At 39.9% G+C, this 15,179-nt stretch overlaps 1 protein-coding gene across 1 annotated transcript in view; it reads right to left on the reverse strand.

The window, feature by feature from the left end:
- Positions 1-2,191: 2,191 nt before the first annotated feature.
- The window catches only part of LOC104409065 (SWI/SNF complex subunit SMARCC1), a gene marked incomplete at its 3' end in the record, with an annotated part of 38,613 nt that continues 25,625 nt past the window's right edge, over positions 2,192-15,179 (reverse strand). Inside the window, exons 16-21 of the mRNA XM_010018845.1 lie at positions 11,104-11,217; positions 10,207-10,360; positions 9,769-9,882; positions 7,477-7,536; positions 2,989-3,247; positions 2,192-2,353 (exon numbers count right to left, since the gene is read on the reverse strand). Coding sequence (XP_010017147.1) covers positions 2,192-2,353; positions 2,989-3,247; positions 7,477-7,536; positions 9,769-9,882; positions 10,207-10,360; positions 11,104-11,217 — 863 coding nt within the window. The remainder of the gene's footprint in view (positions 2,354-2,988; positions 3,248-7,476; positions 7,537-9,768; positions 9,883-10,206; positions 10,361-11,103; positions 11,218-15,179) is intronic.

The raw sequence follows: 15,179 nt of genomic DNA on the forward strand, positions 1-15,179 counted from the left end.
AGTTAATTTAATTTATATAATTTTATTTCTAAAATATAACAACTGATAAACTTTAATTACAGTATGGAACTCTAAGTAGACATTTTTAGTTCTCTGTAGTGACTTTTAAACCAAAAAACACAGCAAAACCACAGCTCCAATTCAGCAGCAGCACCCCACAACGTTGTACTTCAATGCATTAAACACACCTCTGCCAGTGCAAGCTATGGGTTCCCCTGTGCCCTCCAGTGCAAAGCTGTTTCGGAGTTGAAGGCACCACAGATTGTCAAGTGACCCAGTTCACTCTTACTGAGCAGCTCCCCCAGGGAGAACCATCTGCTCTTGTCCTAATTTATTCCATTAGTCACAGCCCAATACAAATCGCATTAGCTATAACAGGAGAGTATTACTTATAGAACTCGCCACACAGCTCATTCAGAAATAATCGTGTTATGGTCATCTGTTCTCCAACTCCCCATATTAAATGACAAGCACTTCAAAATCTCTATTTGCAACTTCGGTGCAAATTCTCCTAGAAGACTCCTACAGACTAGTAATGGTAAATTTCCATGGTTGTGCTGCAGGATTAAGAATTAAGAATCCGAGCAGCATACACATTATAGAGGTTTTTAACATACTACAGTGATGTCTGTACTTGGAGAATATGGAAAAGGGAAAGAAGCCCCAGGAAGAAAAATAAGTTAAACTAAGCTTATTTTAAAATAACTATCAAAGTAAACTTATTCCCAGATGTAGTAACACCTAGGTTTGTTTTATAGTAGACTTGAAAATAAACCCTTTCAATAGAGCTTTGATGCTTGCTGTCAGTTTTGCGCAACAGAGTGCTGTGGAACAGGGCAAAGCAGATATTCCAGGTGCCAGTATTACATTTTCAGCATATACTCCACATCTTCCCAAAGCACCAAGCTGCCTCACATCAAGTCTGTCCCACCAAGTGTAGAAGCGAAAAATGTGACAGGATTAAATGGTCTGTTAATGTCTTTTCTATTTAAAAAATACCTTGATGAGTTACGCAGTACTTTTTAATTTAGAAGTGTAGTTTTACAATGGACATTTAGTACCATAAATGGTATACCTGCATCTCAACCTGTATGACCAGCAGGTGATAACTGAACAGCAAACACACCCAGGACCCTCATGATCCTATCGCACCATTTGGCACCTGGCTCATGTCTCTAGAGGGGATGACAGCAGGTCAACTATGAAATGCACAAGCACAGCCCAAATCAAACATTCCTGTTAGCGTAGTCACCAAATTCACTGAAATGATTAGTAATAAGCTGAACGAAACAGCAGCCAACAATGCTAGAGAGAAAACACAGATCTGCTGACAAGATGGTAGATCTGCACTAAACTGAAGAGATTAAAGTCTTTGGGAAAGTCAGCAGGTACAAAGCAAACTGTTGCATGTCTACCCATTTTACTGTTGAAGGAGATCCAAAATAGAGTTAAACAGAGGGTTTCATTCTATAGGGAGTTACCACAGGATATACTTTCACTTTCCAAGGTAATGAGTAAACAGTTTGCACCTGTAAAGGTTTCAGATAAGAGATTTAATACCAGAATACCTGATGAATACTACAGAATACAGCTATCTGAAACTAAGCTCTTAAACAGGAGCTTGTTAGTACAGCAGTGTAATATACAACAACTAGAAACAAGAACTGTAGCATTTTTGTGTACCAGTCCACCATTAAATAAAAAGTTCCTCTTCTACTACCACTGCAATTAGCAATGTACTCAGAGTACAAGACTTAGGTTAAAACCTATTACCAAAAGTCTGATATAACATTACAGATCCAGCTGCAGCACAAAGAGCTGATAAAGCTCAGTTTTATCATAACTGCAGTGCTAAAAAGGCAGCATCCTCCAACTACTCTAATACCCATAGAATTAGCATGAAATGTTCTGCCTGGTATTTTTGCTCACTCAACTATGTGCTTCCAAAGCAACAGCCTTTCCATGGAGTGAGAGCAAGAAAACAAATCTCTGAAACTGAAGCTCGTCCTAAATTCATCAATTCAGGGTCAAGAGTTAATAATCCTGCACCAAGCAGAACCTGTCACACTCTCCTTACCCACAACGATTTCTGTCTCCTATTGGAGGTGAACTTGTGGTTTATTACAAGTCAGAAGAAAATCCCTAAGGAACCTCATGTGGAGAAATTTCTGCATTTTGATGGACAGCCTACCGATTTTCTCTGGCTCATCTGGACCTGTTCCGGCAATGCAGCTGCTCTCTAGTCCATATGTTGGATCTACCTTCCCAGAGGCTCTTGCTGCTTCCTGTACTTTCTTTACATGAGCTTCAACGAGCTCCAGCGGTACCTCCTCTCTGACACGAGAAAATTCCTCTGGTAAGAAAAAAAGTATTGTGAGGGTTTTACGGCAAATTAAAAGTTACGTTTTTCTCTGATCAATGTGCAGGTAACTCTTGTAACAAAGGGAATTCTCAAATATGTAAGTTCCTTCTTTTCACAACAGGTAGTTAATTTTCTCTCTCAGATGTTGTAGGAAAGGGTCTCTTCCCACTTACATAAAATTGTCTTTTATGTGGAAAAATAAGGAAAAAAGTGAAAAGAACTATTTCATCACGTGTCTTTGAGTACACATATAACTATGTCAGAATTTCACACAAATAGAAAACGAAAAAAAAAAGTTTAGCTTTGTGCATTTACCCACAGCTAAACTAATGACAGTGGCCACAATAACACAACTACTAGGTGGTGCTTGCAAACACTATCAAGAGTCAATAAGCACAAAAGCCATCTTTAGACATTCAGTGGCCTTTAAGAGCTATTCTAGTTTGTCTGTAAATTGGAAGTTTCAGTAACAGCAGAATACAAAACTGGGTATCAGTAGACCTCTTTTCTATATACATGTAAACTCATCCACAACAAACTCTAGAAGCAGTTGATTTAATTTAAAAGCAGACTAAGAGCAAAGCTGTAGAGACAACGAGAAAACAATTGCTGGGGCAAACTCATACCTAACGCGGCCTTTGCTGCGGCCGATGCCACTCGGGGATCCACCACGGATGCCAAAAAAGCAACAGTGCTCATCACTGGATTGCCAGACTGGCTGAAGGGGACAGGCTGGTACGCCAGGGGACCCAGAGATGCGTCGGAGTTCTCCAAATAGGGGTCTTCAATCGGAAGTCTCAGAAAATGGAGAATGCACTCATCTTGGGTACGGCTCCCAACATGCTCCGAGACTTTGTTCCAATCATCTTTGTACATCTCCAGAGCCTACAAAAGACAAAAATCATTGTATATACATTAACTACTCTGGGGAAAAAAACCCCTACTTTTCGCAAAAAAGATTTCCAATACTAGTTATTTTGGTGATGAAATAATAAGTTGGGATCAGACAACTGTTTAAACTTGTATTTTTTCTGGTAGCAAAATTATTCTTCATAAATATGAATATCTGACTAGGACATCAATTAAATTTAAGCTGTGGGGGATCATCACATGGGTTTTATGTTGTCACTATATCAGAAAGAACAGTCAGATGATTTGGGACTTACTAATAATATTTGCATGGTTAGTGTTTCCCCACTTTGCTTTCACGTGAAAAGCTTTAAAGAGAAGTAGGTTTTCTTATGCTACTAAATCTTACCAATTCTTTTAATTTCCATAACTGCTCCTGCTCGTGTTCTCTCATTTATGTCTTAGCACACCAAGCTCTTGGGGGCAGGAACAATATTTATTTCATGCGTGTATACTAGCTATGATGGTGAAGTCCAGTTTTTAGATCCAACAGATGTTATAAAAATGAAAGAGCATCAAACCAATATGCCAGGGAAAAAAGAGGAAAATATACTCTATATCATGAAGCCAGAAGAGATCAGTTCTCCAGCAACTGTTAACCAGTCTGATTTTTGTTATGCATTCAGGTTAATGAGTCATTATTATGTAGATAAGACACCCGATAAAAGAACTTCCCAATTAAACCAAGGATTCAGAATTTCAGTTGTTTTTAAAGTTACTTAAGATCTTAACAAAACAATTCAATAGCAGTGAGCTACTGAAGTCTCTGCACTATTCTTTGAAAAACTAACCCATTAGTATTGTAGAAAACCAAAGTGGTAGCCTAATAGAGTATTATCCCTTAAGAAGTGTTTTGGTTTTTTCTCCTGAAAACTGTTTAAGTGATTTAAGCACTTGGAGAGCATAAAATAAGTATTTAAGTATTCTGAACTGGTAACTTTTACATTACTGAGATGATTCATGTCATCATGGTCACCTAGAAAAAGTAAAAAGCCATTTGAGATCTAGGCCAAATGTGTCAAACTTAAAAATGAAAATGGGATCTGCAACTTACAGGCATAACAGAAATCTTCTGAAAATTTTTAATACCAGAGGCCTGAGCAAGGGTGGTAAATACCTCTCTGTTCGAGCTGCAGATTCTATTTTCATTTTTAATATATTTCGCTGAGAAGTCATGCTGGTTTTTATTTACCCTGGACGTACCCTACAACAAACAAAGGCAACTGCTTTGCTTCACAGCAAGAGAGCAGGCATTTTAGCAACAACTGGTAGAAGGAGAACAGAGTTTGAAATAGGTGTTACTAGACTGCATGAGGGATCCCTATGGTACACCCTCACTGACTTGCTGGCCATCAGACAGGCTGCCTTGGACCTTAAGGCACCTGTTTGTAGGTATAATGTATTTCAGGAGATAGAGACATCATCCTCCTCCTTATCTAACTACTTATGACAACTGAGATTCCCCAACCAAGCACTATGTCCATTTAAGCATGAATGTTAAGCACAAATGAAGTTAATGGTTTTTCAATACTTGAAATCTTTCCCACAAGACTGACAACTACCAGAAATCTCAGTCTTCCTGGTAAAATTCATGACTTTCCACAGGCACAATCTTTCATTGCGTAAAGGCAGAATCCAAAGCTGGAATGTATCTGTTAGACATTATGAGAAGAATACATCCCAATCCATCATTTTGGGAATGAACCAAGGACAGACAATACTGGACAGCATGGTCCACACCCCAATGGTCTCTAACTGCCTGTGTATCATTCTTCCGACCTCTGCCTGATCTTGCCCAAGTGTTTAAAGAACTGAGAAACAGCTTAGTTCACTAGGTCATACTCAGGAGGAAGTATTTGTCAATGTTCAAACTTCATTTCACTTTCCATAATTTCATCTCTGTGCTGCAAGTTGTGTGTCACTGCCTATCCATTTTTAATCACACTAGCATATTAGATCAGCTCTGCTTTTCATGGCCATGGAGGACTTTTTGCTCATTCTCCTTCACTGCTTGTTATTTTTCTGCTAGACAAATTAGCTTCCACAATAGTTGTCCTTACTATAAATAGCTGAAAATACACTTAACTATGCAAGAATAGTACTCTGTGGAGATACAGACAAGTGGCGTGGCAGGGAAGATGAATCTGGGAGGGGAACAGTATTTCCCCCCTCAGTTTATTTAGTCAACAGGCAGAAGGACAGTAATTATTTTAGATAAGATTTATTCTTTGGAACTTCACTGCATATGTATTTGCCTAAAGCTACCCTGAGGATTTAATTGGACTGAGCTGGCTTGTTACAGCTGAATTACTTATGCTTGAACTGATATACTCTTTACTGATTTATTCATAGGTTAAATCCACAAAGAATGAGAAAAATACAACATTATTAATTTAAGCACATTAAATAAAGTTGTAACCTCAAGACTTCGGGTTTTTGTTTGGGTTTGGTGTTTTTTTAAATTATCTAGATTATTTAATTAGGCTATCACTTACTATGTATGATCACATGCTACAAATAAGTTTTAAATACCACTACTAGTAAGCAAAGAAGCCAACATATCAAGATATTAGTCTTGTTTCTCCATACAAGAACACCACGAAAGACAAGTTAGATGTTTTCACCGTATAAACAAACTTTTTTCCACATGGCAATAGAAAAGTACCAGCTAAACAGTGTGTATCAACCTAACATAAAAGAAAAAAAAAAAAAACAACCAAACACTATTTTGACTGTTTGATGAACACATATCCATTATCTGTGAAGGGTGAATAAAAGATTGCTGTGCTGAGGTACTTTGGCTAGCTCAGAAAATAAGCTACTCAACACAGAAGTTGCATATCGTTCAACACTGTCAAGCACCACCAAGATCCATTGTCTGTGCTTTTCCTTATAAAATTAACTTTTCAATAGGTTTACTGACACGTGTAAAGACAAAAAAGGCAGAACAATCATGCAATTGCAGTCTTTAAGAGACAGCTTTAAGCTTTCTCTTCACATAAAAACAAACAAAAATAAACCCCAAACTGTAATTCTTAGACCAGAACCCTGAATTACATAAAAGGTAAAAATTAACCACCCAAACTCAACATCAAGAAAATGTTCCTTTAAAGAAAGCTAGGTAATACTAATTTCTTTACGGAAAATGGCAGCACATTAATTATTTCAGGCCACTGAGATTCTTCTTCTGACAAAGTGCTGTGAAAAACAATGCTGCCCTCATGTCAGTGTGGAAGACTGAACATACTTCTGCAGTGCACCTCTGGGACTCCAAGAGACCTGACAATTACCATGTGGCTCAAGAGCATCAGGTTAAGCAATCTGGGGATGGAAATCTGATCTAGTGTGCTAGCAGTTCTCCGAGCTCATTTTTACAGTACTTCATTTGAGCCATCTCATGTATATTTCTTGTAGACTTCCCCAAAAAAGCTGACAGACTACATCAAGTGCAGCTATGTGGCAAAAAGAATTAATAGATGTATGGGACTAAAGAACTAGCAAATAAAGAGCTTCCTTTTTTTGTGGTGGAGATAGGAAACAGCCTCAACTGTTTCTTAACTATTTAAACTTCAAAAATCAGTTGTTTCCCTCCCTAATGTGCTGTGGCATACCCATGAACCTGTGAAGATTATCGGAATTTCGAAGTATTTATCTTAGTGGCAGGTAAACCATTACCTGAAGGGCATTTGTGCTGTTAGTAACTTCTTTTTAATGACAAGACCTCTCTGCACTGCAAGATCTGTTCCTGAGTTTATGCAAATGTTCTTAAATACTAAATTTCTGGCTTGCAAGTACAAGTTAGAACTTATACGTTGAAGTACATGAAGTCCCTCTATTACGTAAATGTTACTGACAACTCTTTTTTTTCCTGTAATTGTGATGGTCAAATAAAGAGATATGATTTTGAGGGAGAGCTATAACCTTTCACCAATTTAAAAACATAACCACATTAGACAGACAGGCAGCTTTGCCTTCTATATACAGATACCCAACTGCTTTGCTCCTCCAGCTACACTGGTTGAATCCCAAGAGATTGCTTCTCACTATAAACTCCGCACCTTTTTTCCATTCTCTGTAAAAGCATGCAGTTGTCATCTAACTCCACCTCGAAAGAATTATTAACCTATATGTAGATTTTTAAAGTGTGTAATGATATCCTGCATATTTTGGTTTCCTAGCCTTTGGTTTTGCCCTCATGAACTTACTTCTAATAGCAGCAATGTCTCTTGTTCTGTCCATTCTCTTCCAGCACTTGCACCTTTACTCTACAAAAGACAGGAGGGAAAAAAAAAAAGTGAAATACAGGTCTTTAATGCACAGAACTTTTTTGAGGAAAACATTAAGAAGAGGAATAATCTGTTATTCAATCCACTCAAATATGTACCTTTCACAGCCTTACAACTACAGCTAACCAATTCCAGGTTATCTTGTATAGTGGTTTAGTTCACATGATGTACTTACGTAGCTAAAGCACACAGGTGAGTGCATTTCTGCAGTCTCTGTGGAGGCTGGGGTCCACAGATCCCACCTTTCCAATACATGTAGGAACCCAGGACACTCCTCTTTCATTCTGAGCTAAAGCAAAGTGATCTGGTATCCTCTTCTCATGGCTATCTTTGCTTGCATAAACAGCAAAGAGGATTTTCCTAGATAATAAAACCCCTTAGGAGTGGTGATGACATTCTGGTCAGCATGACTTTGGCCAGTAAAATTAAGCAAAGAACAGAGCAGTTTACACAAAGCATTCTACAGCTGAAAGGACAGCAGAAGCCAGACAAAACAGAGTATCTAACACCCTCCCAAGCTGCCATACAGCTGAAGGATGCTGCTGTCCGATGAGGAGATGGTATTACTCAATTCAGGCAAAACTGGGAGTCTCCCCGACTAAAGGGCACCTTTCTCAGCAGAATAAGGTTTATGTCAAAGTAACTTTAGCCCACATCAAATCTCTGCTTTTAAGGCAGACTGGACTGTGTAAGATGCATGCTGGTCCAAAAAAAGTTCACTCATCTAACAGTTCATAAGTAAGTCAGTAAAAAAACCCCAATAACTCTTTCCAAGTGAGATAAGCTATCTGAAAAGACAGAGTAATTACAGCAAGATACTCCACATATTCAGCAATCACTTGCTCCAAGGGTTGCTGTTCCCAAATCTATACCTTGTGAGATTTCCTAAAAGTTACAAAACTCTTGGTGAAAACTTCCCCTTCTGTGATTCCAGACACTCTAATCCATTACATGTCAGATAAGGACAAAAGCAACTTCTCAGCTGCTTATGAAAGACCATTATCTAGATTGGATGTCTCTGTGCAAGACCACAGCAAAAGGAAAAATATTTAGGAGAGGTAAATCTACCCTATCTCAAGATGCATTTCACAAACAAATCCCTAACCCAAACAGAACATTAATCAAACTGAGTCATCCAGCAGCTGATCAGTTCTCAAACAGGCTGGTATGAAGAGCCAAAAAAGTAATTGCTGCACAAAACAAAAAGGGAAATCAACTTCTGCAAACAAATCTGTTCAAGTTCATTGGTATAGATGCTTGTAAATAGAATCAGAGTCTAGAACAAGCACAAGATTTATGATTTTTTAATATAAATATTTATACCTCCATAAACTAAGCAAAAAAGTCAATCCATAACTGTGATTATGGAATCAGGATTTATAAAAAATGCTCATCTCTAGAACTACTGTGTGTTGGTTTTGTTGTTTGTTTTGGGTTTTTTTAAATAGTTCTCAGGTGGTAAGTGGTGTAGAAATAGTATAAACAACAGTGTACAAAGTTATGGGTTTAAATAATACTCTCTTAGGCAAATGAACCAATTACCCAGAATTAGCCTCTTGGGCTCACACCCAATAGTGTGAGGCACTCATCAGCAGAATTCTGTGGACTACCAAATGGAAGGTGACACTGAAGTAGTAACGTGGTATTCCTGCAATACCTCCAAGCACTATCAGGTACAAACACAGGTATCGGGTAGCAGGAGAAAAACAAGAGGTTATAGAATTATCACGGTCACTGCAATGTTATCGCAAAACTTTAACTATCCGATACAATACATTGCAGTGACAACGCTGAAATGTGCCCCTGTAGTGATTTTGTGACACCTCTGGTAATCAAGCAACTGTATAGTTTGCTCAGTCTGGAAAACCCTGCTCGGACATGGAAAACAGGATAAAGACCCTGAAGAAAGATCTCTGTTTCTGTACTGGATCAATGAATAGTTTGAAGGTGAATCATTCAGGTTAAACATGAAGTAACATAACAAGAGTTCAGTGTCTGAAGACACTGAACCAGTTTGGGATAGGTACATGTCTTTATTTCTACAACATCAGATATCCAACATAATCACATATTTTAGTGTCCAACACTGAGATGGAAATGAAATCTAAACCAGGAATCTAAGAGTAACGTAAGTCACTGCAGTGTCGTCTAGTAGAGGACCCTTGAAGAAAGCTTTATAGGAGACAGGGAAAAAAATCCCAACATACTTGCCTTTGCTAAAGTCTTTTTTGTGTATATGTCTGTGCGAAGTCCGAAGTTCTGCAGATCAGTCGGTTTCTCCTTGTTCTTCTCTGGAAAACTCAACATCTGCTGAGCAGCTGGAACCTATGAACAAACATTACAACAGAAAGGTGAGGGGGCAAGAATCGAAAGTTACTCAAGGTTTTCAGACCCGTGTTAAATACAAGATGGACTGAACAAAGCAGTTGAACATAAATCTACAGAGATGACTTTACATAGACAGTATCACTTGCATACACCGCTAGCAGATTTGTTTTAGAGATTCAAACTACCTGAAAGTCTTAACTTAGCTGGACAAAGAAAAAAGGAACATGTCATCAAATCATGCATACGTTATTCTGCTGCAATGTTAAATGACACTGCCTAGAGCAAAGGCAAACACACATAAACGCAGCCTGCAGGGCTCACCTGAGGAGTGCGGATATGGAGAGGCATGAGTCCAGAGGGTGTATCAGCCAGCACGTTAAAGTGAGGAGTAGGAGGAGGGCCCATTGCCATGGGACGGCTTTCTGGATCCACTTGGTAGTTAATGAGACCCCACTGCTCCAGAAAAGCATGTACTCTATGAAACAATGTGACAAATTAAGATCTTAAGAACTAAAGCCTTGGATGTGCTTGACACCGCAGAAAGAAGACAGCAGACAGAGTTTCTGTTTCTGGATCAAACACAGATCCAGAATCTTCTACAGTCCTTCACTATTCACAAATAGCAATAAAAACCACACAGCACAAGCTTTGTGCAGAGTTGCCTGCATTTCAGCATGTTGCATAAACCAAAACATGACATTTTTTGTTACAGATAACAGGAACTTAATTAAGTATAGGCAAAGAAAGCTAGGGCTGCATGCACAGAACCATTTACAGGCAATGTAAAGATTGTGAGGGCTGCACAACCATTGACTTGCTTCCCTTGTCTGTAACTGTTCTTCACCGAACTGACATTTAGGAAGCTGCAATTTCTAGGGCTCTGCTGCACCTCACAGCTTAAAACTGGTGAAATATAAAACTGAGTTGCAAAAATGGCATTTCTGAAAAAATCCGCGTATTTACTGAGCAGCAGGACCTAACTCATCACAAGTTAAGATCCAAAATCTGTAGGCATGTTTCAGCAAGCAGACAATATTATAAATAAAAAAATTAGTATAAAATAGTCATCTGGTTGCCATAAAAGTGGGGAAACCGCTAACCAACAGTATGATGGTTATTGCCCACACTTATGCTGTCATACCAGAGCACTTCCATTTTTAATGCAGCTCCTATTTCTATTAAAGGAAAGGCAGTGCCTGCAAGACCCATCGTTTTCACCTCATGACAGCGCACACATCTCCAGTCAGATTCCTTCTGCAGGCAGTGCTGGTCAAATACTCTTGAGGATTTAAGCGATAGGTGTCAATCATGAAGTTGCGGTAAGCCAGGTATCTGGAAGACAATCAATAGGTAGTTCTAGACTGAAGTCTAGAAGTTTAGGATACATATTTTAGGATTCACGTTCTCCAAAAATCTTTGTTACTGACAAGCAAACAACAATAGATAATTTCTATTGATGAAATTAAAGAATCACTATAAAAAGCAAAAGGTAAGGAGAATTTATTTTTATATATGAAATACGACCTGTCTCTTTCAGATTGTTTCATTCTGGATTTTATCAGTGTTTGGATTAGCAGTACACTGAAGCATACTTAAACTGCAAATTACACGAATAGCTACTGGAGCTTGGTCACTAACCAAGTACTTGTGCAACAGACCACTAGCTGCAGAAAAAAAACAAAAAAAAAAAAAAAAGAGGTCTGATCCGGACATGGAAACAGGCTAAATAATCCTTGTCAATCCCCTCCATGAGCCTGGGAGGAAAGAGAGCTGAGCACAAAATCAGAAGTAGTACACCAAATGGAATGTTACTCTTTCTACATGTGGAGTTCTTAAGCCATGAAAAGATCAGTAAGTAGAAGTTAGAGAACAGCAATTTGGAGAAGTCAAGATCTATGAAAAGCAGAGGGCAAGAATCCAGGAACCAGCACAGCACTCCCCACTCACTGAGGTGGAACAGTCAAAGCAGAAGTGACCCTCATGGGATTCCTGTATTTCAGCACACAACAGTCCAAGCAAGCATGTTTTGGGGTTCAGCACATTTCCTGCACTGCAGACATTGCTTTGCAGGCTTTTTCAGTAGCTTTCTGGAATTTATCCCAATGCAAGTTGTTCAGAACAAAATAAACTACCATAAAATTGCCAGACCTGTTCTTCTGATGAAACAAAACCAATCTGCCAAATACAAGCAAGTATCCTATGCAAAGATGTGTTCAAAACAGCCTATTATAAGCAGATTGCTGTCTCTGGAAAATTCAAGATATGGATGTCTCATATGCATTGTGCAAAAGCATCTGGTAACCAGAAAACGTAAGGCCTACAGAGATGGACATCAGTGCTTTTCACGTAAGTTGCTGCACACACACATTCCCGCCAAAATCGCATACCTTCATTCTGGTAAAATTACATGCGAAACTTGATGGAAAAAAGTTATATGACTAGATGCTGGGCTGCTCCACCTTGAATGCCTGCTAGGGAAGAACCAAAAAGAGAGCTACTTCCATAGGGGAATATTCAGGAACATTTTTCAATGCTCCTGTAGAGAACGGGGTTACAGGTAACCCAGTAACCCAGGGTACAGGTAACCCAGTACCAGTACAGAATAGGTACTTTAAAGCGGTCTTGGCTACAGAAATCAGTTTAGTATTTATTAGTTAAGGTCACGTTACTAGGTGAAGAGAGAAGCCTAAGACAGAAACATCCCTAAAGTTTATCCTGAAGGGAATCTGTTTTCAACAATGACATGACCCATCAGCTAAAACCTGTCAAGAGTGAGAAAGAGAAATCAACTAGTATTTAGTTAAAGTCCCTTTTAAGACAGAAACCACCCTCCAGGCACTACTGTCACAAGAATTTGTGTACTTTTGAAACACAGTATTTTCATTGGCCTGAAAACTAAGCTGGAGGCAAGACATTTCCATTCAGGAGGACATTCCTATTTTATTTATAAAGAAAATACCAAGCCGAGAGCACACGCTGCTCCTATATTCCCTAAATGACAACAAAAATACAAATCTAGGTTAACATCAGGATTGGGAGGAGTCCCTAATTTGCTTCACTCATAGCCAATAACCAGTAGCAGCAACCAGTACCAATAACCAGTAGCAGCTTACGGATGAGCTACAAGAGAACTGATGTTTTGATGTCAGCTGAAAAAGGAAGCATGGGATTACATGTGATGACCACATCAGTGGTAAGCATGACAGGAATATAAGGATCCTTTCAGAGTTCAATCTGTTTGCAGTCTTAGACACTGAGTCCTAGAAAACCGACAACAAAAATACGCTGATTAGTTAGTATCAAATGCATTTTGGAATCATTGTGATGCAGCTATAGTTACCTCTGCAACTCAGACTTGTAGAGAAATTACAAGTAAAGACTATGGACTGAAAATCACTCAGGATGCCAAAGACCCTCAGGAGGCCTCTAAGCAAATCTCCTACTCAAGCCATGGTCAGCACTGCATTTTCATAGAATCAGAGTTGTTTGAGTTGGAAAGTGCATCCAGTTCCAACCCCCTATCAGGGGCAGGGACACCTTCCACTAGACCAGGTTGCTCCAAGCCCCTGTGCCCACCCTGGCCTTGAACACTGCCGGGGATGGGGCAGCCACAGCTTCTCTGGGCAACCTGTGTCAGGGCCTCACCACCCTCACAGGGAAGAACTTCTTCCTCAGATCTCATCTATATCTCCCCTCTGTCAGGTTAAAGCCATTCCCCCTTGTCCTGTCCCTGCCTGCCCTTGTCAAAAGCCCCTCTCCAGCTTTCTTGTTGGCCTGTTCAGGCACTGGAAGCTGCTCCAAGATGCCCACAGAGCCTTCTCTTCTCCAGGCTGAACAAGCTCAGCTCTCTCAGCCTGTCCCCATAGCAACTTGGAGCAACTTTGTGGCCTCCTCTGGACTTACTCCAACAGGTCCATGTCCTTCTCAGGTTGGGGGCCCCAAAACATCTTCATGACTAAGTTGCTTAGGGCTTTGTGACCAAATTTTGACCAGGTTGCTTAGGGGTTTCTTCAGAAAGACCTGAAAGACTCCAGTGAAGAACGTTCCCAACTTCCTGAGGCTCCATCCCAGTACTTCATCTTCAGAATTAAAAATTTTCCTTACATCTAGATAGAAATTGCTCTGTTTTGATTTCACTTATTTTTGTCCTGCCACACACATAATGAGCCTGACTCCATCTTCTCAGTAATCTCTCTGTGCATTGGGTCACTACTATAAGGTCTCCCAAATTTCTCTTCTCCAGACTGAAAAAACTTAGAATTCTCACAAAATAAGTCACACCTGAGAAGAGGAGATTCAAGCACAGGAACGCTCTGAAATCTGCCCTGTTCACCTGCTAAAGAGCAATGCAGGATGGTTTACCACCATCATTAGCTTGAAATAGAAATTGAAAAAAAAATCAGTTTGAAGAAATTATGTGTATGAAAAATACACAACTTCGCTGATGTTAAGAAAACATACTGAGAAGACACCTCAAATGCTTCATTTAGTAGTTAATGAAACCAAAACCTAGTTTAAAATCCCCAAAAGCGGCTTTGTAACAAGACTAAGATTTGATGTGAAGAGAAAGTCAGCACAACTAGCCTAGTTCCACTGTCCAAGTTGACAGGCATACAATGATCACAGAATCATAGTATGGTTTGGGTTGGAAAGGACCTTAAGATCATTTAGTTCCAACCCCCCTGCCATGAGCAGGGACACCACACACTAAACTATGTTGCCCAAGGCTCTGTCCAACCTGGTCTTGAACACTGCCAGGGATGGAGCATTCACAAGTTCCCTGGGCAACCCATCCCAGTGCCTCACCACCCTCCCTGTAAAGAACTTCCTCCTTATATCTAATCTAAACTTCCTCTGTTTAAGTTTAAACCCATTACCCCTTGTCCTGTCACTACAGTCCCTGATGAAGAGTCCCTCTCCAGCATCCTTATAGGCCCCCTTCAGATACTGGAAGGCTGCTACGAGGTCTCCACGCAATCTTCTCTTCTCCAGGCTGAACAGCCCCAACTTTCTCAGCCTGTCTTCATAAGGGAGGTGCTCCAGCCCTCTTATCATCCTCGTGGCCCTCCTCTGGACTTGCTCCAACAGCTCCATGTCTTTCTTATGTTGAGGACACTGGAAGTGTACACAATACTCCAAGTGAGGTTTCACGAAAGCGGAGTAGAAGGGCAGGATCACCTCCTTCAACCTGCTCATCCTGCTTCTTTTGACGCAGCCCAGGATACGGTTGGTTTCTGGGCTGCAAGCGCACACTGAAGCTGGCTCATGTCAAGCTTCTCATCAGCCAACACCCC

The sequence above is a fragment of the Nestor notabilis genome, unplaced genomic scaffold, assembly GCF_000696875.1.
Source record: "Nestor notabilis isolate BGI_N333 unplaced genomic scaffold, ASM69687v1 scaffold34797, whole genome shotgun sequence".
NCBI classification, from domain to species: domain Eukaryota; kingdom Metazoa; phylum Chordata; class Aves; order Psittaciformes; family Psittacidae; genus Nestor; species Nestor notabilis.